This window comes from Branchiostoma lanceolatum, chromosome 11 (genome assembly GCF_035083965.1).
Source record: "Branchiostoma lanceolatum isolate klBraLanc5 chromosome 11, klBraLanc5.hap2, whole genome shotgun sequence".
Lineage (NCBI taxonomy): Eukaryota > Metazoa > Chordata > Leptocardii > Amphioxiformes > Branchiostomatidae > Branchiostoma > Branchiostoma lanceolatum.
The window spans coordinates 3,745,475-3,769,049 of record NC_089732.1 but is presented as its reverse complement, the minus strand read 5'-3'; the positions used below and the strand labels follow the sequence as shown (position 1 = coordinate 3,769,049).

The window sequence follows — 23,575 nt, the reverse complement described above, 5'->3', positions numbered from 1 at the left end:
TTTATTGAGCCGTTTAGAATTTCGCAGCCTTTCTACTTTAGCAGCCATAGAGATTTTATTTAAACCCACACCCCGATCGGGCTAAGCTGTCTGGGTGGGTAAAGATATCGGGGAGCCCCCGATGGTATAGTTTCCAGGCCAAGGTAAAACATGCCGCAACATTCGTACTACGGTGAGGGCCAACTGCTGGGGTGGTCCAACAAGACCTACAAGCGCCGGAGGGAGCGGCAGCGCGTGGCGGAGCTGAACGACGCCCTGTCCCGCCTGAAGCAGCTCGTGCCCTCGGTACGGGAGCTCCCCTTTCCCAACCGGGGCCGCGGACACGACAGGCTTACCAAGGTATATCTGAAGCCGCGTCTATATCCATACCTGTACCTGTGTCTATATCGGCATCTGCATTTCTACGTCTTGTACCTGTTCCTGTACAAGTTTAAGACCTATCATATATTCTCTAGCTGTTATTACGTCTGAAAGTTCGTTTATCATCGTTACCTTCACACTAGGGGAGGTTTAATATGTTTTCAGTAGCACGCGTGTGTGGCCGAAAACACAACTCGGAGAAGCTATGGATGGATTGCTATGATATCGGTAGATTGTTGTGGTCTTGACTCGTTTAAGAAATCGTTAAATTTTGAGGCTAATTAACGGTTCTCTTCGGAACTTTCTGTTCTCAGAATCTTTTGTTCTGATTATGCTGTGAAGGCCGTTCAGTGTAATATAACCAGCTGTTGCCGCGTCGCGTGCCTGCGAAGCTGGCGTGTTACGCCGAAGGGCGGTTATACTGGCTATGTAAAGACAGAGATATGCCATTGCTATGAAATCGCGTAAACTCTCTGTACATTTGTGTTTCTTCCCCGTGTAAGGTTGGGATCCTTCGCGCGGCGGTTGGGTACATCCGCCACATGCAGGAGACTCTCCGAACAGACGTCAGTGAGGCGGTGTTAAAGGAGGGCAGGACGCATGGCGGGGACTTAGTCAGTCTGTCAGGGCTGTGTGACAACCACGGGCTGGAGTCAACACAGTATTTTGCGTCAGTGCAACTCGATTATATTCTTAGAGTAGACCGTGAATCCTAACAGTGTGTAGGGAGACTTTAAAGATCTTAGAGACTAGTAGAAAGGGTATATGCATCCCATATACATGATATAGTGACATATTCATATACATTGTGATTGCTATTCCAAAATCATTGTTATGTACTTTATGAATTTAGACTTGTAGAAGTCCGTACGGAAGTCTCTGCGCCTGTAATTTTGATGTGTCAATAAAGTTTGCTACAGTATAGATTCAACGTTATTAATGAGCAAACGCAACACCGAGAAATTTTCATAGGGCAAAATTCTAGTCTTGACATATTTGCAGATTTAAATGGGGAGAAAAAATTATCATTTAATGCATTGAACTTATAAGCATTTCCGCTGACTTGTGACATTGTTGAATCCCTGTCTTCACAGCTGCGACCGAAGCTCGCCCCCAGCGAAGCTGACACAGACCTCGGCCGAACTCAGCCTGCCCGACTGGCGAGTGAGTTCAACCACCCCTAATTAACCCAAGCGCCGTCTCGAGAAAGTTTCTTGTTATTTGACAAACCCTTCAAAGGTGTAGTTATACTTGAAATGTGTGTCTGCATATTACTCCACAGCATACATTGGCGTGGTGTAAGTATTGTAAAAGCGCCACATAGCGTGAAACATAAGTACTGTACCAGAGCTGGTGAAAACAAACCTCGCGCGCACTGGTAACCGGTAGCATTACGCTAGAGCCGGTGTACCTCAGTTTTCCGATTAGAATTAGTTTGTGGCTGACGTGCCAAATAGGACTCATAGCCGGCGACCAATGGAACGTAAACTTTATTGTATACAACATGATTATATGATTCAAGAACATTTGTGTAGCTCTACAGTCTCAAAAAGTGTCTTTAAAGAATGAGCCCTAAATATGCCTATCAGTAACCTCTTTAACGTATCTAAAATTTGTAACGTATCTAGTACAACTAGAGTGCAATTTAAACAACTGTTTCCTTTATTGGTGCCCTATCTGCATTCAGATACATTCCCTAAAGTTTCAGCAAGTATGTGTGTGTGTGTCTGTGCACCGAACATTATTTCTAGGGTGATATCTAAAAGTGCATCTCTTTAACGCTTCTAATAAACAGTGTGGAATTTAAACGATTGTTTCCCTGATCGTTGCTGTACTTGTATCCAGTTGCCGACATTCAACTGCCATCTAAGTCTTTTTTACTTCTAGATAACAAATCTAACTACTAGATGATACTTTCTTCTTCTATTTGTTTCGTCATGATTTTAACATGGTTGTAACATGGCAAAAGAACAGTAACACGCTATAGATCTAGAAATGCAGTATTTGCCACTACCGTATTCAACAAACATCTTCGAACAAAACTACCGAAAATTATTCTAGTACAAACCTATGGCACTTACAGGACAGGACACTAAGCTCTCCAAGCAGAGGTTCGGCTTCGGCTGTCTTTTAACGTGCGTTTTTGTCAGGCTTTCTATTTTGTCCCGTTTCCTTTATGTCGCCAAGCCGAACAACGCGACAAAATAGAAGGCCCGACAAAAACTCCTAAAAAACACGTTACAAACCAGCCGGAGCCGAAGTTCTGCTTGGAGAGTGTGTTTAGTCGGCCGAGTCTTCACTCGGTTCCTTTTTTAACACCGTACTTGGTAAGGTGTTGAAACAAAGCTAAAGTTGTGTGGCTATCGCATCCAGCTAGTCGGTTATTGCCGAGTCTTCGCCGTTTTCAGCTGCGGTCGTGTCGTCAGCCTTGGTCAGGTTTTCAAACACGCTCAGGAGGGTTTCGTCACCGGAGGGAGCGGACTGGTCACTGGTGCCGGGACTGGAGTCACTCTGGTGGTCTGGGAGGAAGATAGAAGGTTAGGTTTTGAGCCTCTTAGCAGCTTCCTTCTTATCAAGAGCTGTTTGTCAGAGAAAAGATATTGTCAATAGAATTCATTACGAGGTTTTAGGTGGGCATTGACTCCCATGTCCATATTACAAAAATACAAAACCTAGCATGGGAATTCCACATTTCTTTGGCTAACTTTTTCATTGTTGTATGATAGTTGCACCTCACATTCCAGTGACCCCTGACCTGAACCATCACCCCCGACCTGGTGTAACCTAACCATAACCTCTGACCTGAACTTTCACCTCCACCCTCTGGGACCTGGTGTAACCTGGTCATGATGACCTGCAGGTTGTGGATGTAATGACCAGCGGCATTCAGGATGTCCACTTTCGTCACCATCTTCTTTCCTGTGAATGAATACGAATGAATGAATGAACGAGCAAATGAACGAAAGAATGGGTGAATGAACGAATGAATTGAGGGATGGATCATTTGACCAATAATTAGTATATACAACGCAAACTCCAGCTGTCTTTGATGGCCTCTACCTGCTAGGGGCTGACCGGTTACGGGTGGCTACTATAAGCGCGATTCAATCAGGCCAACAAGAATGATCAAATAATAAATGAACAAACGGTGTACTAAAAGCCAAGAATGAATGAATGAATGAATGGATGGATGAATGGATGAATGACAGAACCTGTGAACATGGCGTGCATTAATGAATGGATGAGAAGAAGAATGAACGAAGGAATGACAGAACCTGTGAACATGGCGTGCATGAGCGGCGGCGGCAGCTTCTCCATGAGGTTGGCGTACGCCCTGTTGACGACCTGCACGCGATGCCGCTCCTTCAGGTTCGCCGTCAGCCGCCGCTCCTCGTGAGCCTCCTCGGCATCCGTCGGGTCCACGTACGTCTTCCCCCGAGCGCACGTCCGCTTCGGCCGGCCGCTGCTGGCACGGGACAAGCACGGGGATTAGCCTTAAGGGCCCTGTAACACTTGTGCGTATATTCAAGTGCACTTGAGTTGCGCATTAACATTTCTTTGGTTTAAGTAAGGTTTGCGGGGGAAAGTTGTTTTCTACTTTGACCCACCGTTGTGCAGCATAGTTATCGAACCAAGGAAATGACTTCTTGGGCTGAAAACTTAATCTTGATCAAAAACATGTTAATACGCAACTCATACAGGCTTGTGTTGATACGCACTAGTGTGACAGGGGCTTAAGGTTCAAGCCCCCCCCCCCCTCTCGCTGGACCCGCGGCACACTGGCGGGTCGCTGCGGCCGATCGACTTGACAAAGCACTCAACGAATTTCATCGACTGAAACGAATCATTTGAAGCTTTGTGCGTTGTGTTGTCTTTTTGGTCATACTTGTACGTTTTGAATGGTATTCCCATGATCGATAAAGTCAAGGGTAACACAACCAGTTTAGGACACAGCTACGCCGCCAGCGTGCCGCGGGTTCAGTGAGGGGGGGGGGGGGGCTTCAGTACCCTCACCAAGACAGTCATGTTCTTTGATACCGTTGGTTTGTCTGTGTTTGTGGAAAGCTTAGTGACTCCAGAAGCTGTGGCTGAATCCTCATGATATTTGTTAGGAGTCGGTAATATGAAAGTTTAAAGTTTGATAATCTGGCTGACAAATATTGTGTAACAAGAACGGCTTTTTATTTCCAAAAAGATGTTGGGAGAAAAGATTGTATAGATCTTTTCACAGATCCCATCGCATGCTGGGGAGTGTGAGGCATTATGGGTAGCGTGGGGACAACAACATCGTTGTTATGACAACGCGTATACATGTGATACATGCATGCTGTGTAGAAAAAAAGAAGTATATCAATCAAAAAGTAATGTGCATTTTAGACTGATCCTGGCACAAACCTGAGATGCTATTGGAAGGGTATAGAGAGATGTTTGCGTATGTTTGTGTGTGTGTTTGTCTGTCTCTGTTTATGTGTGTGTGTGTGCAAGGTTTCACTTAATGTTTAGTTCCCCCTCCATAAAGTTTGGAATGGAATATTCTGCACGGCAGCTTCCCACGAAAACAAATCATATCATATGTCATATCAGCTGAGCTGATGGTGGACACAGTTTGCTAGCTTTATTTTGCATTCATATATCACAGTGGAATTAGGACCGGTTGTACCAAAACAAACAGTTCCACGTAATCTTTATCTTGTCAATATCAATTCCTAGAAATCACAAATGTACATCAGAATACACACAGAAGCATACCGTAACAACGTTTTTCGTAAAACGAAGCACATCCGTGTTGTATCGAATATGAAACGCAATACCACAGGCAGAACATTCTCACGCCAAAGTACAGACGTACTAGTGTGGCGACTTGGGAATTGTCTGAGTTCAGAAAGCTACACATATTACCTTAGCTTATCGGGTACAATACTTTGCTAAAGAGTGCTTTGATTGAATCTTAACAAAGTCCGACATCGTTCTACAACTTCCGGCTGTTTTCATTCCAACTGGTTTCTTTTCGAAAACAACAATGCAAAAGCAGTTAAGATCAGACTTTTTGTTGTAAACGTTATTACACAACACGGTAACAGGTACAACGTGTATCTAGATTTAATTACACCACGTTATGCCAAAAACAGAACCTAAAGCCTGCCTTGGCGCAGAGAAATGTATGGCTCTGCCTTACTATTTGGACGCTAAAGGCTTCTAGAAATTTGATCGTTCTAAAAATCACAGGCTCAGACAGTATGGACATACAATCTATGTTTTTCTAGACAGAATTCTACGTGATAAAATGGCCTAAAGAACAACTGATGATCCGTCTTTTATATACCTCATCATTACATAACGTTTTAAATGGCATTAAGATTAACAACGTACTATCAAAGCCATACGATCATATGATACGAAACTTCATTCAAAACAAAAAGATTTCAATAATACGCTTGCGAAGATTTTACAATGTTCGCAAGAAACATATGTTACTGTTCAGTTTGTATTTGTCACGAAGCGTCTATCATTTTATAATGAATGAATGAATGAATACCTTTATTGTACACACATACCCACTGGGTTCAGTACAGGTCACAACAGAAAACGTCACAGTTTACAAATATATATATATATATACAATGATAAGCTAGCACTAGTCTGATGATTACGTGAATTTGGCCTCTTCTCGCTTCTTAATAACTGTAAACATAGGTACAGATATGCTTGATAATCAAGCGTTTATTGATACTGCCTCAACGAAAAAGAATTTATTGTTTCAACTTACCCGCGTAAAGTAGAGGCGGACTCACACATGCCGGGCGGCCAGGGGGGTCGCACCTGCGCTGCGATGACCGAACTCGCTCCGGTAAAATCACAGTCTGTCCGAAGGAAAACCTACTAGTAGACTCTGCTGTACGCAATACGTGTATATGTTCTTTATAAGGCCTGGTAAAATGCAACCACGGGACAGGAACGTTTGTCCGTGTTGTAGAAGAACGTGAGAAAAATATGCGAACTGTTAATGTTGCAAATCAGAAACGGCGCCGCTGCGATGTTGATACTTTCGGGCTTCGCTACGAATGATGGGATATGGGTGAAACCATTGCATAGAGGGGTGCTTCTTCAAAAAAGTATACATTTGCCAGTCTACTTTTAGTTTTCTGACAAATAACGTCCCATTTACCCGCGTAAAGTAGAGGCGGAGTCACACATGCCGGGCGGCCAGGGGGCCGCACCTCCGCCCACCCACACATATATTATGCACCGCGGCACACCGCACACACGCTCACACACACACGATCACCCATACACACACACACACACACACACACACACACACACACACACACACATACACACACACACACACACACACACACACACATACACACACATATAGACACGAACAAACACATCATATATATATATCTGCCTCTCTCTCTGCGAGAAATGCGAGGGCATGAAAACGTTTTGACATATATGATCATATATCTAACATCTTAACTGCAGTAAACGTGGTGGTATTGTGGTAGTGGATGTTATATAATTCATTCTTGATATCTGCTTGGATCTAAGTTAGATTCCACATTGCTCATTACACGTTTGTTGTGCTTGAAGATCACTAAGAGTATCCCGCACTTTCCTTTGTCTCTAGTCGCCCGGCTCCTTTAAGGCCCGGGCAAATTATTAAAGGTGAGCAGTTCAACGCACGTAAGACCAGTAGGTCAGCTGGTCCCGTAAACTACGCGTGACTGTGCTTCAGATACCCCCTGTACTGTACTGTACTGTACTGTTGTTGATTAAAGGCGGCGTTACTTCAGGATCACGAGTTCCATCGCCCAGACTTTGTCAACTAAGTAACCACTAAGTAACCAAGTTATGTATGTACAGCATCAGAATGAAATAACCCTGTTCTAAAAAAGAATCATTATTTGCTCCGATCCGACACGTTAAAAGTTGCAGGCAAACAAAATGAGCATCCGAAAAATGTACAATGCACATTGCGGTTAAAAAGGGATTCGAGGATAAATTCTAGAACCCCTTTTAAACATCAACACTTTACATGCTATCTCGGGACGTACGGCAGTTAATGTGTAATCTCAAAGTACATAATATGTCGCCGGTTTCGCAACCTGTAGGTTAATTCACAGACTTATGATTTTCCGTCCACGTTGTGTTTGATTCCGATATGAGACGAACCCGCTAGTTATGAAGAACCTAAACTGACAAAATCTGCTGCCATAAAACGTCAACCAGCGGGCAAAGGATTGTGGGAGTGAGGTAATCATTTGTCACCGAAACCCACGTAAGTTTGGAAGTATAGCTACTCTCAAGCCAGCTCTACTCGCATATGCAGGCGTTGGGACCGCGCCAAGGAGGAAATATCGCAACCATGTACGGCCAAAACGGGACCAACGGTACGGAATATCATTGTCTAATCCGGGACGACCTCTTCCAACACTTCTCGCTTATTCCAGCAGTCGTCATCATCTCGATACTGTCGTGGATAGAAGGGCGGAACCAGCAGAGAACGGGCACGAAATGCAGCCGACTCCGCTTCAGTCTTCCCGTGCCTGTCGATTTCTTCGACACCCATTCGAACCGCTGGTCCTACGCCGTGGCGTTCGGAGTGACCACTACGGCGTGTATTTCTCTCTTCACCGACGCCTACAGTTCCAACTACCTGCCGTATCTACACGACTGGCCGCTGTGGAGTCAACTCATAATCGCCATCGTGTCTGTGTTTGAACTCGGCGTTAACTATTACCCGTTCTTCGCGTGTATGTCGTGCAAAGTGAAGCTTGTTGGCGCCATTCTCGGCTTTCTGTACAGCGCGACGTGGTTTTCTGTAAAAGTCGTGTTCGAAGTCAACTGTGCCGGGCCCATAGGACAGGGCGCGTTCCAGTTCTTAGGTACAAACGGGAACGTGTTCAACATTATCGTCCGCCTACCAACAGTGGTATGCTTGTTCCTCTTGGTTGCCAAGTTCGCTATAATGATCGAGGGGGCGATAGAGGAACAAGTCCGCCTGCGTAAAGGACCACAGCAGGGGATCCAGGGTATAAAGCGACACAAGAAGCTCATGCACTTCCACCACGCACTGCACGTGAAGAGGTTACTCGGAAAACCCCAGGAGACCCCCGAACTGCCATGGTATCGCAAGATTTGGTACGTTTCACATTTATAGAATTTTTCGTAAAGTACCAATTATTCGTTAAGTACCAATTACTCTAGAGTCTGCATAAAAACAATACCATCTTTGTACACACCCACTTTGTCACTTATAACTCTTACTTAATTGAACAACCCTACCAATACCAGTATTTCTCGGTGCTTCACGTAAAACAAGTGTAGTCTAGTCCATCTTTGTAAATACTCACATTTCATAACGTTAACATTTTCACGAGTAAATCTTAGTGTCTAGGCTGTGTCAATATCTCTAGTCTTACAAACATCTTGGTTTATGCCTGAAAAAATTAGAGCGTCTTGTCTGTGAGTCAGTACCGCCGTGGGAAAGAACGGACGTTTATCATCTTAAGCGCTGGAGCTATACTATCAATGGAACACGTAGGCTTACAAAAGCATGTTGATTTGAGGTGATATATTTTGACTGTGGGGAGCAAAGTACATCTTAGGTTGACAAGTGACCGGGTCGCTGCACGCCAACGCAAACTGCTGTCAAATAGCGAAAGATGTGGACACGATAAAACACACTCAACAAACTTTACATTGAATGCTCATGTAAATCACAGATTAGAAATGCTGTAAAAGGCTAACTAGTATTGTCAAACTGGCGCCGCCATGTTGGTGGGATGGGCAGATCCAAGATGGCGGTCGGTCATCTGGAAACACTGTGGGTCTTTTCCGTCAGATCTGTTCCAGCCCCCCAACATTGGAAAAATTGCGTCATAATTACGTGACATACGGCCCGACCTTTAAAATGATAAATTTGCAATGGTCTTTAACCTACCAAGATGGCGGGCGGTAGATTACGTCATAAGCACGTAACTACAAACACCTTTCATATTTTTTGGTATATGTTTTTTTTAGGTACCGTCCTGACCCGGCCTTCCGGTTCTCCGCCCGCGTCATCACTACTGTGGTCGTGACCTTCCTCTGCCTGTACGAGGTCATGGTCATCGACCTGTTCTTCGGCAACTTGCTCTGGAACGACGTCAGGAGCCTCGTCAACGCCACCATCAACCACACCGTCGTGGTGGACATCGACGGAGACTTCTGGGACGTCTTCATCACGTCTTGGAACTTCACCGGCATCTTCACGGGGTTCATCCTCTTTCTGTACCTCTTGAGGATCTTGGCTTGTTACCGTAAACACATGCAGAGGTTGTATAAAGGCGATTATAAGTGGTTGCCTGATTTTAAACAAAGCAGTAGTTGGCATGTGTTTCAGAGCCTGAAATATTCGGGAGCACAGATAGCTTACATGATCTGGGGGTACATTATCATACAGGTTATATTGATGGTGTTAATACTCATCTTTTACGTCCTGGTGAAAAATCCTGACTTTGTCTTATCTAGTTTAGAGGTGTCCCTACCACCAATGGTAGTCAGTATTGCAGTACTTTTAGTCCAGTGGTTGCTAGGTAAGTTTGTGTTCCTACAGAAGTCGAAGGACGAGGAAGAACAACCGCTAGCGTTCGAACACTTCAAGGCTTATCAGAACTTTGCTTATTTCATGTTCTTCTTTAACATCATCGTTGGGTTCTTCTTCTGCTTCTCTCGGGTGATCATTTCGCTCATCTTCGGCGTCTTGCTGCTCTCTCGTATCGACAGAACGGTTCTGATGGAAGGGTTCGAACAGAGCGACATCGGCTACCTGTTCTACCTCAGCATGGTTAGAATCGAGGTGGCACACACTCACCCTGTGCTTCTCTCCTTCTGTCAGCTACTGCTAGACACAACCACTACACCCAAGCGAAACGGCAGATACAGTTCCTATGTCACTGTTCAAAGACCCCTCTATGAAACCAAACCACGTTGGCGCTGGCATCTAGCGTACACCCTCCTAAGAAATCCCCAATTGAAAGAACTGAGGAAGAAGGTTACGAAACGGGAAGACGTACAATTGATCAATCCAACCGATAGAGCAACGTATGAAGATATTGACTCTATTGAGGACACAGAGAATCTATTCGTTGGCAGTAATGATGAGGTCTTGAGAAAGCTGAGTTTTTATAGTGAGCGTTCGGATTCCATGCCTGTAGTTACAAGAAGGCAAACAACTGACCAAGATGATGTAAAACTTCTCAGTCTGTAGTGTAAAATCACATCAGATAATGTAACCACCTTCCCTAACACTTGATGAGTATCTGTTTTAACACATCACTACACTGAAAACAAACAAAAAAAGATTGAAGTTACACTTTTTAAAGTTCACAGTTTTTTGTCTCACTAAATGTGTATGGTTTAACTTTAACCTTCTCCCTGCTGCCTAACTCTGAGTACCATTTGAGTACTTCAGATAATGTAAACACCTTTCCTGACACATCATCAGTACTTGCTACAACATGTAACTACAAAAAAAAAAATGACAAAAAAAGACTTAAGGTTAAGCTTTTACAGTTTGCAGTTTTTGCCTCATTACATGTGTATGGTTTAACCAAGGTTAAAAATAATCCCTTTTTAACCTCCTTGGTTTAACCATCTCTCAGCTGCCTAACTCTGTAACCAATAGAGAAAAGGGTGCCAAATGGCTACTTCAGTGTGCTAAAGGTTAAGTATATAGTCAGCATAGCAACATCTAGCAGACCAGCTATCAGTTCACATACCGGCCTGTATATAGCCTGTGTATGTCCTGTTTGTCTTTTCCGAGTTCCTTATCACAAAAGTATTAAGAGTGTATATACTACTTTCTGCTATATTTTGCCATCACCAAATGCACACTAAAAACCTATTGTACACATGTTCTTAATCATCAATATGATTGGAAAAATGCCAAGTGTAATATGGCTCAACCTAAGCAGTGCTTTATGCAGGTTGTACTTACCAGCCTTTTAAGCTATGGGATATTTTACTGGTTATCCAATACAGGTCTGGATACTATACATGATTTGGGTGCATATAGACTTGAATTGAATTGGAAATTTGTCTTGAGTTTATATGTATTGTTTTTGCTGTATTTCGTGTTGAATTAAACTTTTTGTTCCTCAACATACTTCCTATGTCCAATTTTGTTGCATCATCTATTATGAAGACAGACATATAAAAATTCTGGGCTTGAAAACTGTTTCATGGCAATAATTTAAGTCAAATACCAGACAGGTTTAGAATAAACAAACTAGAACAAACAAACCAAATTCAGCCGTGAAATACTCACTCTGGTTTTTATTTCTATTCCCATCGCTTCCTTCTTAAGTTCTGTAGGAGATTCTCCAAAAAGGACATAGACAATAACAGTAATAATATACCTAAGGAAACATAGGACTGTACAAAAGTTATAAATGTATTTATGTTTAGCCATAAGTATGGCTCAACATATTGTTTTCTCTCATGTTTCTTCTCCTGTCAAATCTTCAAATCGATTCATCTCTGTCATTTTTTGACCAAATGACCTGAAATTTGGTACAGAGGTAATGTAGGCAAAAACCAATGTACGTTCTTTTCCTTTTTTTGATATTGACCTTGAAAGTGATTTTATTGAGGTTTTTAGGCTATTTTTAGCATATCTTGGCCTCCTGCGCCCTTGTATTTCAACCGAATGACCTGAAATTTGCTGTATATGTGGCTTGAACAAATATTTAAAGGACTACATTCCCATTTTTGGCATACATATATTCAAAACGATTTATTTTGGGCTTTCTTGACAATATTTGCCACTTCTGTCACTTTCAATACTACATATGACCTACAGGTCATTGACCCCGAGTGCCTTGCACCTGGCCAAGCTTGAAGTTTGCTTACGAGGAGGAAAGACCGGACATAAACATTTAACGTGATTATCGGGAAAACACCATGTTCCCTTAAACTCAGTGGTTAAATTGCAGTTTAGGAAATTTTATAACAGAAAACAAGTTAAATCAATGATTTTGTGAATGTTTATTCTAGCATTAGTTATTCCAGATATTTTCAAACTCCAAATTCTTCAACACAACACGGGAGATCGTTTCTCCTCAGACTGGCGCGACACTCCTGTCAAAATTGATTGATGATCTCTCTCTGCCGCCGACTTCATACATGATCAAAGGCGGGTGGTAGGCGGTGCCTTCCTACATGTCCTACGTACGGGCGTATGGATCGTAGAATTCGGCAAAAAAGGAGAGGCCAGTAGAGTCAGTCCCCGGTAAGGTCAATGATTCGCCCCTTTGCGCTAGCTTGCAACGTTAAATGAATGTACCCTCTGGTGGCCAAACTTCACTGACAAACTTTCTCCCTATTATCATCATGAGCTTGCGTTAGTCTGGTACTAGTGACTATTATGTGCCGGGAATGTTTATCTATCGCACGCCTTGGAAGGAAGTTCAACCATGATAAATGGTCGGCCGTTGCGAAAATTTGGAATCCCATGCTGTTGATTTTTGTGATTGAATCTGTAAGAAAATATATTTTCATGTCGTTCATGTTTTTGGGACGGACGCCGGGACGGGGTGAATTTTTTTCTATCATTTTCGTCCCGTTAGTAATGCAAATCGAATCGTGTTGCACAAGAGGCAAAACACTAAAAACGTGGGTCTTGTGGAGTGTTTTGGAGCGGGAAAATGCCGGATATTAGCGGTGCCGAACAGTGTACATCGTCGCGCGCGGGTGACGCTCCGTCAAAACAAATCCGCTGGTGGTCTAGCGCGGCCACCGAAAATAGGCAGAAACACACAGGAGGACTTAGCACCTTCGTTTATGAGGGCAATTGTGAAAATCTTTTGTTACAAATTGTTCGAACATTGAAACATTTGGATAGATGGTTTGAAACTGTTCTAAATAAAGAGATTTTTGTGTAGTTACGTTCGAAATGTTTCCAACGTATGTGAAATGAGTTCAAACATGTTATAAGTTTCAATTCTAATTGTTTGAACACTTTAGAACTGTTGTGACTTAGACATTCTTTTAATCAAAATAGTTCAAACATATTACAAATATTATATTAAAACCCTCTCGGTGACTTTGAATTGACCCAAATATGTTGTTTTTGGTCATTTCCTTCGTCTCCTGTCAAATCTTCATATGTATACTATGGAAAACTTCATTCTTCCCTGGGGCTGATCTTTTTTAATTCAATTTTGAACTGGGTTGATTATGCGCAAGAGTGTAATTTTCAGCGGATATTTTTCGACTGGTTTACATGGAAATGGCACGGAATATCCCATTCTTGCAAGGGGAGGATTCTTTAATTATTTCTTTCAATTTTGAGCTGGAATGATTATGAAAAAGTCCATTCTTTAGCAGAAGTGTTAATCAATTAGTGGATATGGTTGTGGACTGGTCCATATTGTGTTGAGGTGCTACTGGAAGACTCAGTTTTGGACTGGGGTGATTCATTTCTTTAGTGCAAGTATTTTAGAATGGTCCATTGTTATTTGGGGAGAGTCCATTTTTTGCATGGCGAGGAGTATGGCTAAACATGCTGTATTTGCTCGCAAATGTTGCCTTTCTAGTTTGCAATTAATTCTTGCCTGAGTGCCATACAACTTAGTTCACCAGGGGTCGCATACTCGATCCCTCACAAAATATCTTGTGAGGGAGCTAGTACGGGATAGCCTGGGTGCCATCCTATTTCTAGTACTAACGGGGCTCCTACACTCGGGTATCAAATTTTCGTGGTGGTGACCTCCTGAGGCTGCTGTGTGTCCTGCGGAGGTTTGTTCTCCTGATCTTCACTGTTGTCCCAGTCGATATGAAACCTCGTCACTCGCGGTTGGCTGGCCAGGATGTTTCTCTGCAACTGTGGAAATTTGTACCGAGTATGAGAAATGATTGGTTGCAAGCCTGAGGTCCTGGATAGAACACAAACTCAAGAAGCTGCTATACAATATCAACACACCAGGCCTTAACGGTGCACACACCAATTCTTCCGCGACAGGGGTCTGTGAAAATGCCCAATTTTGAGCATCATTTTTGACAGGAAAATACTTTTTCCTCCCAACATTTACTAAATTTGAGAGGTGGAAGAAACTGAAACTCGGGTTTTCTTGTAGCAGTTGTGCAAAGACTAGGTGTGACAGGCGGTTGAGTGCAACATAACCAGCTGCCGCACCACGTGCCTGCAAAGCTAGTGTGTTACGCTGAATGGCGGTTATACTGGCTAAACAGATACCTTGTCGAACTGTGGAACTGATGGCGGGTTTTCCCTGAGTTCTGGGTCGCTGTACTCGTTGTTGACGTAGTAACCGACTCTGATGAACTCCTGTCCGTGATACGAGCAGGTGAGGAGCACCACCGTCACACCGATGGCGTCCTGGGGAGGAATCTTACTCGTGTCTGGGGGGTCCGCCTGGAGAAGGGGGGAACATTTATGTATTGTTACAAGTAACACTAATAGTTTACTAACATACAATTCAAACTCTACTACTGGATAAATAATGGAGATTATTTCCGGAAAAAAAAAGAAGCTAGAGGTCCCGCAATCAAGGAAAGTCAGCCTGGAATACTCTCCAAGCAGAGCTAGGGTTTCGGCTGGTTTTTAACGTGTTTTTAGGCGTTTTTGTCATGCCTTCTACTTTGTCATCGTTATTGTTGTGTTGGGTTTGCGAAAAACGATGACAAAGTAGAAGGCATGACAAAAACGCCTAAAAACATGTTAAAAACCAGCCGAAACCCTAGCTCTGCTTGGAGAGTAAGCCTGGAAACCGTGGGTATGTGACACTGTGGCACGTTTTTTTCTTCTTTTCTTCTTTAATATCATGTGCTTAAGCATGGTACATACATATGGTAGATAGCATTATAAATAGTCCGTAGTTGTTAATATTCCATGTTATTCGCCGTACATTGTACCTGATGCAATTGTTGTGCAATAAACTTGACTTGACTATCATTTGCAACCTCATTCGCATGATATTGGCAGTGACTAAGCTGAGGTCCCGCGTTTAAAGAAAACCTCTGTTTGATTTAGTAACTACGAACACTTATCAATAAGAGTATGGCTAAATACTAGTCTATATAGCTTTGAAATCAAAGTTACTTACGGAGCTTCTACTTCCGAACTTTAACTCTTACGTGTCAATACAAGTGCGTTAGACCTTGAAGTCTTTCTAAGTTTCACCGGTAAATATACTTCTGCTAAACTTTCATTTCATTTATTTATTCATCCGGGGACAAAGTTGTTGCCACTAGGGCGAATTTCAAAGCGCCCTGCGTGCATACATAAACATAAATTAACTGAAATAACCAAATAAAATACAAAGGCACATTTACAAACTTAAGTACAATAATAATAAAGGTTACATAGCAAAGTAGTGTAACAAATTAATGATTCAATTTAAAGCAATCAGAAGACTGTAGTAACAAAATAAGTAAATAAAGTAAATAATGGAATTTGTATATCAATCATGGTTCTAAATACAAAGTGTACAGTTGCTTAACAGCAAGATATATATGATTGTACAGATGCTTAAATGTAGCGACAGAAGCAGCCGTTTTCAGGTTAGATGGAAGAGAATTCCATAGAGTTTAAAACAAACAAACAAACCTGGAAGACAAACATGTGTCTGCCCGCTGGTACAGGTCCCACTAATGCAGAGTTCAGGACCTGATCATGCACTTCTGTCTCTGCTGACCCAACGTAGATGATTTTCCACTCCAAATCTAAATGGAAGAAATCAAACATAAGTAATTTAGCAAAGCATTCTTTGTTAATAAGCCATGGTAGCAAATTTCTTGCACATAAATGAATTCAAAGGAGGAATGAAAATTTTATCTGACGTTGAAATGGAAAATGTTTACATGCTGACTTACTGATTTGCTACCTTCAAACCACTCACATTTTTATTTCATCTCATTTCTTACACTGTAAATTAGAAGCTTTGTCTGTTTACTTCTGTTAAAGCGTAAAATGATAACAGCAACAAATTTTGGTGGCATTATTTGTAATCAAAAAGTTGTTATTTAGAAGCTAATTGTGTGAATTTGTCCACCAAATTTGTAATCATAAATCATGATAGAATCTCTGGCCTAGGAAAAAAAGGGGGAGGGGGGCACAAAACAAAGCGAATAGCTTTTCATACGTTCACGCTATCAACACGTTAAAACGCACAAATAATAATAATAAATTCTAACCGTCAGGTAGGTCTTCTGTACACACGAAGGTTATGTTGAACTTGAAGGGGTTGAAGAATGGAGAAGGGTTGTCCAAAACCACCACCTTGTTCACCTGAACCATTGCCACCGCCACTCCTTTAAAACAAAGTTGCTGAGATATCTACTTAAATACTACAACTCCCCTCTGTATATTCTTATTCACTATACGTCCGTTCCTTGTCCGTTCATCGTGCATTGTATCTGCGCTGCAAGTACGCTGGTCCGATCTAGAGCTCGTCTTGTGCCACAGGAGAAGCATATTGCGCGAACACATAGTGCGCTCGTGACACACTCGACCAATGTCAGACGGATGCATTGCATATATATAACGCGTAGCAGCGTTTGCACGAATGTATTGGGTAATTCCAAAACCATCAGGCGTACTGGGCCGTACGTACCTTGCGTATACATGCGTACCTAAAACTTTCACAAAACGATAGAGATACGCATTAGGTGCGTATTGTGCTTACACCTGCATATGACGAAAATGTCAATGCGCAAGTCACACGTACATGATAGTCCTTCACGCGCACTTCACACATACAAAATTAAAGAGCTTTATTTCAACTACATTCTGAAAAAAAAAACCCACATAACCTTCTCGGCGGAGGTAACAAAAGTATTAAGTTAAAAGCTTTGTCTCCTGTACATACGACAGGTAATACAATGCGATATACCTTACTTTTCAAAAATCCAATGTCTGGGCGTTATTCATTTATATGTACCAATCCCCTTTAACTATTTTTCAATGCAATTACATTGGTAATAGATTCAACACATACCCACAGCCATGGCCAAGATGACGGCCAGGACTAGTGTTGGGGTCTTCATTGTTGTTCGTTGTACCTGGAAAAACACATATTTAAAAATGACACCCATGTGCCAAAGAAACATAAGTACACACGCATATAAATGAGGCTGAGCCAGTAAGTAATGCACGTAGTTTAATAACAAGCATTTTAAATCTAATTAGTTGAAATTTGGCACAAAGGTAAAGGCACATACTAGTATCTACTTGAGACTGAATTCAATGAAATATCTCAATTTGCTGTTAACATTTTCATAAGCGAATGAGTTTTGTTCCCTAATTTTGTGCCTCCACAGCTAGCAATGTTCATCCAAATTGATATAACAAATTCACTGACAGTGACTGTAATTGATAATCTGGTCACATCCATTATCTATTAAACCAATTACCCCGCCCCATTCCTATATAATGTCCCTGCCCCACCTCGACACATTTATGTATTTTTCTGCCCGAATATACAACTTTTGGAACAACTTTTTCGTAACTTTTGAGTATAACGTGTGACAACTGAAAACCCAAAGAAGCATTCAGTGCGAGAAAGCTTATCAGAAAGCATAGTTAACAGCCATGGCAGCACATGCCTTCTAATATGAAAAAAGTGTAACTATTACATATATATAACTTTCTACGTCGCAATGCAAACATTTCTAAGAGATCTAGAGTTTGTACAGTAAATGTATTCCCACCTGTGAGGCACAAATCGGCCGATAATGTTAGAGATACCGTCGTGATGATCTGCCACGGTTTTACTTCTGCATGAAGTCGAACCTGTCTGGTCGCTCTGGAGCTTATTGTGAGTCAGACTATTGGAATCTCAAAGTTTCACCTCTGACTTGGGAGTGGCAATGAATAAACTTCACAGCTTGCTCTTGAGCGAAGTGTAATGTGTGAAATTTTGGTGGCGTAACCACAAATACATGCATCATAGAGGGAACATCATAAAAAGATTTTTTGATTTTCAACGGCCCAGGAACTCACGTTTTGTCAATACGCCAAGTGTAGATAGTAGATATGGTATACTTACGGGCTGAGTTTATATGTATTGTATTTGCTGTATTTGGTCCTAAATTAAACTTTTTGTTGCTCAACATATTTGCTGTGGTCAAGTGTGTTGCATTATTTGTAATGAAAATGGACATATAATAATTCTGCGCTTGTTCACTTCAACGATCTAAAGCAAATACCAAACAGGTTTAGTATAAAAACATCAACCAACAAGATTTAGCCATGTAGTACTCACTCTGGTTTTTATTTTTATTCCCACCACTTCCTTGTTAAGTTTTGTAGGAGATTCTCCAAAAGGGACATAGACAATAACAGTAATAATCTAAGGAAACATAGGAACTGTACAAAAGTTATAAATGTATGTTGTAACTAATTCTTACCCGAGTGCAACCCTACTTAGTTCACCAGGGTTCACATGCCTGATTCCACAGTCACAAAATATTTTGTGAGGGAGCTAGTACGAGAGCCCTGGTAAACTAAATAATATGGCGCCTAGGCTAAACCAATTCTACATCATGAAGAACATGCAATGTCACTTGTACATGTACAAAACACACATAGCTCCTGGAGCCATGCGATGGCTAGTGCTATAGTCCAATATATCACCAATTGCATGAATACATTGAGTTGCACACTGATATGATAGTTAACAAAACACAACTTTGCAAGCTTACGCTGAACAAGACTGCATATCAAATATACCAATAATTCTATGAGAACTTGGAAGTCAAATTTCAGGCTGAATTCTTGGAAGGTACGTTCGGTAGAAGTGGCCTTTGCAGGATACAAAGAAATGGCCTACAGTACTACATGTTTGATTCTGTTTTGGCAAGTAACCTTGCAGCATTTACTACAGTAATACATCCCATATTTCTGTTTCACAAAACTCAACTGTCTCTCCCCTCAGAGCATTTCCCAGTGATGATAAGTATATATACATACAAACAAAAAAAAGTGGTGTACTTCTACTAGATTTGACAGTAAATATGAACTTTAAGTTGTTATGAATATAAGAGATGTCAAACACAATTGTGATATACTTTCATTTTTCCTCAAATTCATTCTAGGAAACTCTAAGTATTTTTCTTATTCACCTGAACTAAACAGTAGTACAAAGGCATTATCAATTCATTTCCTTAGTTCTCGAACATCTCAAAGTAAAAATGAGGCAAAAGAACAAAACAAAAACAGAAGGCCGAGAAGAAAGTCAAATCTTTCTACTATCTGAAATCTTATGTACCAACAAACTTTCTCCTTCAGACTCTGTTTTCATGTTGTTCTTTTGAGTTAAAGTGTCAGTGAAATTTCCTCTATCAGTCACCTGAAAATTTGACATTTTCTGAAAACATCTACATAGTATGCAATTCTAAATCAATTGTTAACAGTGTGCTCTTTCTTAAAACTAATTAGGAACAGATCAAAATCTTACAGAAAGTACTTCCCATCAGCTAGTACGGCTAGGACTCCTTTCTGTAATGTCACAACCTGTTGCTAATTTGTTTTTAAAAAAGGAGCACACAGTAGACAATTAATTGATTTAAAGACTACATACATGTAGATGTTAAAAAAACAAAAACAGCTAGGTTTTACCTGATGAGAAAATCACTTTTAGTTGTTTTACTGGCACTTTCCTTTGAAGCATTTTCCTTTAGGTCAGAGAACAAAGGCAATGCACTGACACAGCCCAGCCTATGACAGTAGTCAGCCCCCCTCCCCTATTGCACCTCCATGCCTGAGTTAGAGTCGGTGGATAACAAGGCTGAGGGGTTGGAGGAGCTGGCACCGTTGGACATCTCACAACCAGGGAATGGCTTCATCGACTGACCCATGGCTGCAATTGGAAGGAAACACAACATCATGAATCTCAATCCAGTTTTAGCCTTCTAACAACTAGTCTTCCACTTATCGAGACAAAAAGAGACCGTGTACAATTGAATGCACCAACTGAGTAAAACAAGTACAATGAATGTGTTATTGGCACACAACCTTTTACAGTATAATGCCAGTCCTCGGAGCAAAAACAGCTGACCTCCTTCTATATAGGCAACACCAATGTACAAGTGCATGTACAAAGACAAGTACATTCTTTAGGGAGATAGCAGTGTGTGTTACAAGGATGAATTTCTGTACCTAGCTAAACAACCCCTGTAGTGGTGAGCTCCTGCATCACTTATGCTAGGGTCACATTTCCAAACCGGGGCCAGGCCGGGATGTTTGCGGGAACGTAAAATAAAAATTCATATCAAGAAATATACACAGATCATGCTTATGAATAACCAGTTTTATGTTTATATCTTTTGTTGTCTTCTATGTCGTACTTTTCGTTCTGGCAAACTGCCCGGCCGGGCCCCGGATTGGAAATGTGACCCTAGCATAAGCAGTAAACCCACTGTAAATCATCAGAAGTAGATACAAAAGTCTACTACAGGAAATGTTCGTTTAAGTACCTGGCGGTGGGCCGAACCCTGTGGTAGTGACCTCCTGTGGCTGCTGTGTGTCCTGCGGAGGTTTGTTCTCCTGGTCTTCACTGTTGTCCCAGTCGATACGAAACCTTGTCACCCGCGGGTGGTTGGCCAGGATGTTTCTCTGCAACTGAAGTTATAAACAAAGGATATATCTGTTACAAAAAGTGTCTGACCTATGAAGGGGAAAAACTGGGGAGGGGAGCTGATACCTGATATACATATGTATCATTATATTGATGTTTTTTCAATTAAGAACCTGGTCACATGAGGTGGTTCACCAGGATGTTTCTTTGCAACTTTGGAATTAATCTATTAGGGCATTTCAGTTTGATATATTCTTGAAGCTTTAGTAATGGCAACTGAGGTGTTACCAAAATATGTTACAAGAACCCTATCTTCATATTCTATTGAGGCTAACATTTCACTAAGAGTTGCCCTAGTATAAAACATAATTACACTACAGCATTTTGAAAAAGTCCCAAGACTGAAAAAAACAACAACTTAAAAACCAATTCTCATACCTACTTGTCAATCTTTAATGTGTTGCTTTTGTACTAAGCTGTTTCTTTAAAGCCAGGTGAGCAAAAGCGTTTAAAGGTACAAACAGTTCCTAAACGTACCTTGTCGAACTGTGGAACAGAGGGCGGGTTTTCCCTGAGTTCGGGGTCGCTGTACTCGTTGTTGACGTAGTAACCGACTCTGATGAACTCCTGTCCGTGGTAAGAGCAGGTGAGGAGGACCACCGTCACACCGATGGCGTCCTGGGGAGGGATCTTGCTCGTGTCTGGGGGGTCCGCCTGGAGAAGGGGGGGGGGGGACATTTATGTATTATTACATTTAACAGTAGACAGTAACGCCGTTAAACCTATATAAAGTAGAGTGGATTCATTCCTCAAACTGACATCTTTCACACCGCAGTTGTCCCTCAGCAAGACATCTGGAGCCGTACAGTGCAGTCTGTTACCACTGACAGCTGCGGGCTCGAAATAAATTTCTACATGGGAAGTTCGGAACTATGCGGCTACAGCGTCTTTTCTGAAATGTGGTGCAAGTGTGTATAGTTGGCTTGACGTTGTCCACTACTATTTGCCTTGTAGAGAGTAACTTTGCTTCGGTCCAAGATGTGGGTTCGAATCCCAGTCTGAATACTGATTTGTACTACATTAGTGGTGGTCAAGCTGGAGGCCAAGGAAAGTCTGCCTGAAAAAAGGGACCATGAATACATTGCTGCACGACAGTGCACGTACAGTTTTATGTATTAGTTTGGTAGATATAAACCTTGTTTACGTGATATTGGTGGTTGCTAAGATGAAGTCCCGCGTTTAAGGAAAACCTCGCCATGATTTAGTAACTTTGGACACACTTCAGAAGCAATGGCACTTATCGATGACGATAGAGTATGGGTCTGCAATAGCTTTTAGACAGCTTGAAGCATTTCCGAGTTTAACCGCTAACACTTCTGCCAAAGTTACCATTTCTGATGTCCAACAAACAAACAAAACAAACGAACCTGGAAGACAAACATGTGCCTGCCCGGTGGTACAGGTCCCACCAACACGGAGTCCAGAACCTGATCATACTCTTCTGTCTCTGCTGACCCAACGTAGATGATTTTCCACTCCAAATCTATACAGGAGAAATCAAACATTAGACTATCATAAGTGATACATAGTTATATTTGGCTTGTTAGGTTATGGTAGCATGTTTCTAAGTCAAATCTTGTAAACATATAAAGGTGAATAGAGGAATTAAATTTCTGTCTAATATATATATAAAGAGAAACTGTTCAGTGCTTTCTTCTAATCTTCTGTTCTGCTGCATTTTAACCACCTGACCCACACTCTTGTTTTCTTTATCTTCCTCCACAAAGGTTTGACAATCCCCATTTCTGACATGAGTCACAATGTAGTACAATGTAATTCTATAGCAAAGCATAACAACCTGGTGAATTATAACTCATGTCACACTCATACTTATAAGTTGTAGATCATCCTGTAATTTCGTTATGAAATTTCTATCAACTTCTACCTAATATATAAAATCATAGTATCAACAGCATGAATACAGGGTCAACGCATTTTTGATGGCATTATTTTTTACCAAAAGGTCATCTAACAACTAATTTTGAAAATTTGTCCCAAATTATAATTTCTGACCCAGGAGAAAAAGGGGGAGGGGGGCGCAACAAAGCAAATGCATTTCCATACATTCACGCTTTCATACGTTTCAACACGTTAAAACACACAAATAATGATTCTCACCGTCAGGTAGGTCGTCTATACACTCGAAGGTTATCTCGAACTGGAAAGGGTTGAAGAACGGAGAAGGGTTGTCCAACACCACCACATTGTTCACCTGAACCTTCGCCATTGCGTTCCGAAAATTTTCTCAAATTTCCCTCCTTTTCTTGGCGACGAACGAGTCCTTTAAAACGAGCTTAAGACGCTTTTCCTGGCTCCAAGTGAGGTTTCTTGTCGCTGAGATACTTACTTGGATACTAGAGCTCTCCTGTGTAATTTTGGTGGCGAATAAACTATAAATTTACGAATAAATCGGAGCTACAACAGTTCAGAAAAGATTTTCATGTGTTTTTCACTTCCCGCTAAAAAGGACCGTGTGCAACCTTTGTAAAACCACCCGTGATTCGTTACTGATTGAAAGCCCTTGTTAGACAAGCTGTGATTGGATAGTTTCTCTCGCGAGACTTGAA

The 23,575-nt window shown here is 41.6% G+C and overlaps 5 protein-coding genes across 7 annotated transcripts; 2 read left to right on the top strand and 3 right to left on the bottom strand.

Moving 5' to 3' along the window:
- Positions 1–150: 150 nt before the first annotated feature.
- LOC136445131 (myogenic factor 6-like) lies at positions 151–1,544 on the top strand. The gene is made up of 3 exons (XM_066442992.1): positions 151–339; positions 864–974; positions 1,455–1,544. Exons 1-3 carry the CDS (start codon positions 151–153, stop codon positions 1,542–1,544), a joined length of 390 nt encoding a protein of 129 aa, XP_066299089.1.
- A 290-nt stretch (positions 1,545–1,834) lies between these two features.
- LOC136445304 (myogenic factor 6-like) lies at positions 1,835–6,570 on the bottom strand. 3 transcript variants are annotated; one of them, XM_066443233.1, is made up of 4 exons: positions 6,527–6,570; positions 3,636–3,826; positions 3,163–3,279; positions 1,835–2,879 (listed from the first exon to the last, which is right to left on the bottom strand). In XM_066443233.1, the coding sequence occupies exons 1-4, from the start codon at positions 6,553–6,555 to the stop codon at positions 2,734–2,736; spliced, it is 483 nt and encodes a 160-aa protein (XP_066299330.1). In that variant the 5' UTR covers positions 6,556–6,570; the 3' UTR covers positions 1,835–2,733. The 3 variants fall into 3 exon arrangements, with proteins under 3 accessions (XP_066299330.1, XP_066299329.1, XP_066299331.1); XM_066443232.1 differs by lacking the exon at positions 6,527–6,570 and adding an exon at positions 6,128–6,437; XM_066443234.1 differs by lacking the exon at positions 6,527–6,570 and adding an exon at positions 6,128–6,437 and having other exon boundaries at positions 3,636–3,823.
- Positions 6,571–7,705: 1,135 nt separating this feature from the next.
- Positions 7,706–10,857, top strand: LOC136444447 (stimulated by retinoic acid gene 6 protein-like). Its single transcript, XM_066441990.1, has 2 exons — positions 7,706–8,511; positions 9,394–10,857. Exons 1-2 carry the CDS (start codon positions 7,736–7,738, stop codon positions 10,619–10,621), a joined length of 2,004 nt encoding a protein of 667 aa, XP_066298087.1. The 5' UTR covers positions 7,706–7,735; the 3' UTR covers positions 10,622–10,857.
- A 3,095-nt stretch (positions 10,858–13,952) lies between these two features.
- Positions 13,953–19,510, bottom strand: LOC136444445 (histone chaperone asf1b-like). Its single transcript, XM_066441989.1, has 6 exons — positions 18,082–19,510; positions 17,370–17,433; positions 16,567–16,683; positions 15,980–16,095; positions 14,609–14,785; positions 13,953–14,236 (listed from the first exon to the last, which is right to left on the bottom strand). The coding sequence occupies exons 2-6, from the start codon at positions 17,416–17,418 to the stop codon at positions 14,102–14,104; spliced, it is 594 nt and encodes a 197-aa protein (XP_066298086.1). The 5' UTR covers positions 17,419–17,433; positions 18,082–19,510; the 3' UTR covers positions 13,953–14,101.
- Positions 19,511–19,558: 48 nt separating this feature from the next.
- Positions 19,559–23,500, bottom strand: LOC136444444 (histone chaperone asf1b-B-like). The gene is made up of 5 exons (XM_066441988.1): positions 23,127–23,500; positions 22,376–22,491; positions 21,486–21,662; positions 20,848–20,992; positions 19,559–20,231 (listed from the first exon to the last, which is right to left on the bottom strand). The coding sequence occupies exons 1-5, from the start codon at positions 23,233–23,235 to the stop codon at positions 20,116–20,118; spliced, it is 663 nt and encodes a 220-aa protein (XP_066298085.1). The 5' UTR covers positions 23,236–23,500; the 3' UTR covers positions 19,559–20,115.
- Between the last annotated feature and the right edge of the window lie 75 nt (positions 23,501–23,575).

Excerpts from the sequence above, each read along its gene's own strand:
- LOC136445131 (XM_066442992.1), top strand. The coding sequence starts at position 151 with ATGCCGCAACATTCGTACTACGGTGAGGGCCAACTGCTGGGGTGGTCC. Across the intron at positions 340-863 it reads GACACGACAGGCTTACCAAG|GTTGGGATCCTTCGCGCGGC; the intron begins GTATATCTGAAG and ends TCCCCGTGTAAG. Across the intron at positions 975-1,454 it reads GGACGCATGGCGGGGACTTA|CTGCGACCGAAGCTCGCCCC; the intron begins GTCAGTCTGTCA and ends CTGTCTTCACAG.
- LOC136445304 (XM_066443233.1), bottom strand. The coding sequence starts at position 6,555 with ATGTGTGACTCCGCCTCTACTTTACGCGG. Across the intron at positions 3,827-6,526 it reads TCCGCCTCTACTTTACGCGG|CAGCGGCCGGCCGAAGCGGA; the intron begins GTAAATGGGACG and ends GTCCCGTGCCAG. Across the intron at positions 2,880-3,162 it reads GGGTGGAGGTGAAAGTTCAG|ACCACCAGAGTGACTCCAGT; the intron begins GTCAGAGGTTAT and ends TCTTCCTCCCAG.
- LOC136444447 (XM_066441990.1), top strand. The coding sequence starts at position 7,736 with ATGTACGGCCAAAACGGGACCAACGGTACGGAATATCATTGTCTAATC. Across the intron at positions 8,512-9,393 it reads CCATGGTATCGCAAGATTTG|GTACCGTCCTGACCCGGCCT; the intron begins GTACGTTTCACA and ends TGTTTTTTTTAG.
- LOC136444445 (XM_066441989.1), bottom strand. The coding sequence starts at position 17,418 with ATGAAGACCCCAACACTAGTCCTGGCCGTCATCTTGGCCATGGCTGTG. Across the intron at positions 16,096-16,566 it reads TACAGAAGACCTACCTGACG|ATTTGGAGTGGAAAATCATC; the intron begins GTTAGAATTTAT and ends TCTTCCATTTAG. Across the intron at positions 14,237-14,608 it reads CAGTTCCACAGTTCGACAAG|TTGCAGAGAAACATCCTGGC; the intron begins GTATCTGTTTAG and ends AAATTTCCACAG.
- LOC136444444 (XM_066441988.1), bottom strand. The coding sequence starts at position 23,235 with ATGGCGAAGGTTCAGGTGAACAATGTGGTGGTGTTGGACAACCCTTCT. Across the intron at positions 22,492-23,126 it reads TATAGACGACCTACCTGACG|ATTTGGAGTGGAAAATCATC; the intron begins GTGAGAATCATT and ends TCTCCTGTATAG. Across the intron at positions 20,993-21,485 it reads CTGTTCCACAGTTCGACAAG|TTGCAGAGAAACATCCTGGC; the intron begins GTACGTTTAGGA and ends TTATAACTTCAG.